This window comes from Priapulus caudatus, unplaced genomic scaffold (assembly GCF_000485595.1).
Source record: "Priapulus caudatus unplaced genomic scaffold, Priapulus_caudatus-5.0.1 Scaffold58, whole genome shotgun sequence".
Taxonomy (NCBI): domain Eukaryota; kingdom Metazoa; phylum Priapulida; class Priapulimorpha; order Priapulimorphida; family Priapulidae; genus Priapulus; species Priapulus caudatus.
In genome coordinates, this window is record NW_014577119.1 from 937,634 (window position 1) to 940,419 (window position 2,786).

General features: G+C 48.6%; 1 protein-coding gene across 1 annotated transcript in view; it reads left to right on the forward strand.

Annotated features, from left to right (window-relative positions):
* LOC106821074 (ubiquitin carboxyl-terminal hydrolase 7-like) overlaps positions 1-2,786 on the forward strand; it is a 55,186-nt gene that overhangs the window by 38,769 nt on the left and 13,631 nt on the right. The window contains exons 20-24 of the mRNA XM_014825718.1: positions 337-481; positions 1,156-1,225; positions 1,898-1,958; positions 2,359-2,493; positions 2,713-2,781. Of these exons, the coding sequence (XP_014681204.1) occupies positions 337-481; positions 1,156-1,225; positions 1,898-1,958; positions 2,359-2,493; positions 2,713-2,781 (480 nt within the window). The remainder of the gene's footprint in view (positions 1-336; positions 482-1,155; positions 1,226-1,897; positions 1,959-2,358; positions 2,494-2,712; positions 2,782-2,786) is intronic.

Below are 2,786 nucleotides of genomic sequence, written 5' to 3' on the forward strand. Positions count from 1 at the left end.
TCCCAACCCACTCAGCCCCCAGAGTCTTGCCACCTCGGAATTCCAGTTTCTCCTCCTCAGCGGCACCAGCATTGGCTTATTGTTGTCAGAATACAGAGTTTTTAGAAGGATTCAAACTTGCCTGGGGTGATGAAATCGAGCGAGGGTGAAAGCCTCCAGATTTTCTCTCTCGTAACTTCTCTACCTGTAAATGCGTGGGAGAATAATTGGATACCGGCGCGACCGCGTATCTAGGCGAAACGCCTTTGTGTGTATGAGACGCGACTGCCGCCGTCGCCGTCCTCTCTCGCGGCGCCGCACTCGCTGACGCGCCGGGGCTTCCTTGACTTGTTGCAGTGGTGCAAGTTCGACGACGACGTGGTGTCGCGATGCACGAAGCAGGAGGCGATGGAGAACAACTTTGGCGGTCACGAGGAGGACGTGAGCGTGAAGCGCTGCACGAACGCGTACATGCTCGTCTACGTGCGCGACAGCAGTCTAGGTGAGCGGGCTCCTCCGCGCCAAGGAGCTAAATATAACAAGGAGAGGAAGCGCCGCCATATCTGGCCCAAATTTGGGTTCGGCAGAGACCCTAGAACAGATTAGTGTTCTATTGTTTCTGGGGTCGGTCTGCACAGCCGTTTCAGCTGATTATGGTCCATAGATGGCGCCCTTGAGGCAAAAAGCACACAGCCAATCCGCTTCCTCTCCTTGTTATATTTAGCTCCTTGCTCCGCGCGAGTGCGTCGGCTGCTGGCTTTCGGCACGGCCGGGGAGGCGGCGGGACCACAGTTAGCTTTCGGCGGCGCGTCGTCAGAAGCTTTGTCGAAAGTCGCGCTGAAGTTATTGCATTTCAGACTGGTGATGGTCGTGTGTACTGATTACTGATTTGTACTGGTTACTGATCTGGTTTACTGGTTACTGATTTGGTGGGGGAATTTATGATTACTGACACTGCTTTCTATCCATATCTGGAAACAGGACCCAGGGGCTAGCATTCACAGTTGTTCCTGTTTGTGGGGTAGGTCGATCGAACGTTAGTTTGGTGTGCGGCCTAGCTGGGAGAAGGTAGTAGAGCTTAGTCCTAATTGTAATATTTACTTGATATTGGTTTAGACAATTTCACGTTGAGAGTCGGTTCGACGATTCGTGAACGGTGTCGCTTTTCTTTTACAGGTGAGCTGCTCCAGACGGTCACGGAGAACGATATTCCGACGACACTAGTGGATCGGCTGCAGGAAGAGAAGTAGGTGCCCTGTGTGAGGCTACGGTTGTCTTGTCCTCCTCCCCCTCGTCCCTTCTTCACTTCAAGATCATGTCCAAGCCAGGGATGTGTGGTGTCACGAATCCGGGTGCAAGAGATGCGTGTATTGCCGTGCGTCGTTGTATTTGCTGCCGAAAAGTTGTTCGGTGACGGTACGGCGCCTGTGGCACCACAATCTTTGCACGATCCTCATTAGCCGTCGTGTCAGCGAAGCACGTAAAACCTGCTGAAGCAACCTTCCGAGATCAACGTTCGTCGCGTACGTGACAACGCAGCGAGGCGCTTGCGCGTGCGCATGTCAGTGCGGCTTAAGCCTAGCGTAGACTTGCGACTTTTGGTTGCTTGTCACTGCAACCTGCAACCGCATGCGATCGGTCGCACGCTTCACTGTGTGTGCGCGTGCAAGCGACTGCTGTTAACAGCAGTCGCTTCTTTGCATTGTCTATTTGTCTTTCCATTGTCTTTCCATGACTTATATTACCCACATGCATGCGATTTCGATGCGATTGCGAGCGACTAGTTGCTGAAAATCAAACCTGTTTGATTTCTTGCAACTCGTTGCAAGCGACCAGAATCGCTACGAGTTGCAGTTGCTTGAAAAAGTCGCAAGTCTGCGCTAGGCTTTAATGACGTTTGATGCTCTCACTGTTTCAGGAAGCAGGAAGCCATCCGACGAAAAGAGCGAAGTGAGGCACACCTGTTCATGACGATACTGGTGCGTTTAATCACGTGTTATGTTCACCTTAGCGTGTTCACCTAATAGCCGTACTGTGATGATTTCGGTGTGAGCATCGGGATGCTGAGTGCATAATTTTACAGATGGTATAAAAAGGGTCTTGAGCTGAGAGTGTGCTTTCTTATTTATCCGAATGTTAATGTCCATGTTCTTTTCTGTACTGTACCGTACTGCACTTTACTGTACTGTACTGTACTGTACTGTACTGTACTGTACTGTACTGTACTATACTATACTATACTATACTATACTATACTATACTGTACTATACTATACTATACTATACTATACTATACTATACTATACTATACTATACTGTATTATACTGTACAGAATGTAATGCCCACAGTGGTTGACGTGGTCTCTCTATTTTACATAGGTGTTGCTAGAGGATGACTTCAATGGTCACCAAGGCAACGACCTCTACGACTCAGACCGAGCTCACTCACGAACGTTTAGGGTGAAGAAAATGACAACTCTTGATGAAGCGATGGACCTGCTAGCCGAAAATATGGTACATAGTCTAGTACATATAGTACTTAACTAATGTGAATGTCGCAAATGTTCACGCGTGTTTGTGAACAATGTCTGATTCGTGAATTGGCTAATTTAGTTGATCTAGTATATTAATAAAAGTATTGTCAGGATTGTTGTCAGGTGTGTTTAACCTATAGATTTAGTCAGAGTGTCTCAAGTACCATGGTCGTTATAGCCTTGCTCTGGATTTTTGCAGAAAATACCTAGACAACAAATGCGGCCGTGGCCATTCAACGTGCGGACAAACCAGACATTCCGGCCGACTGTTCT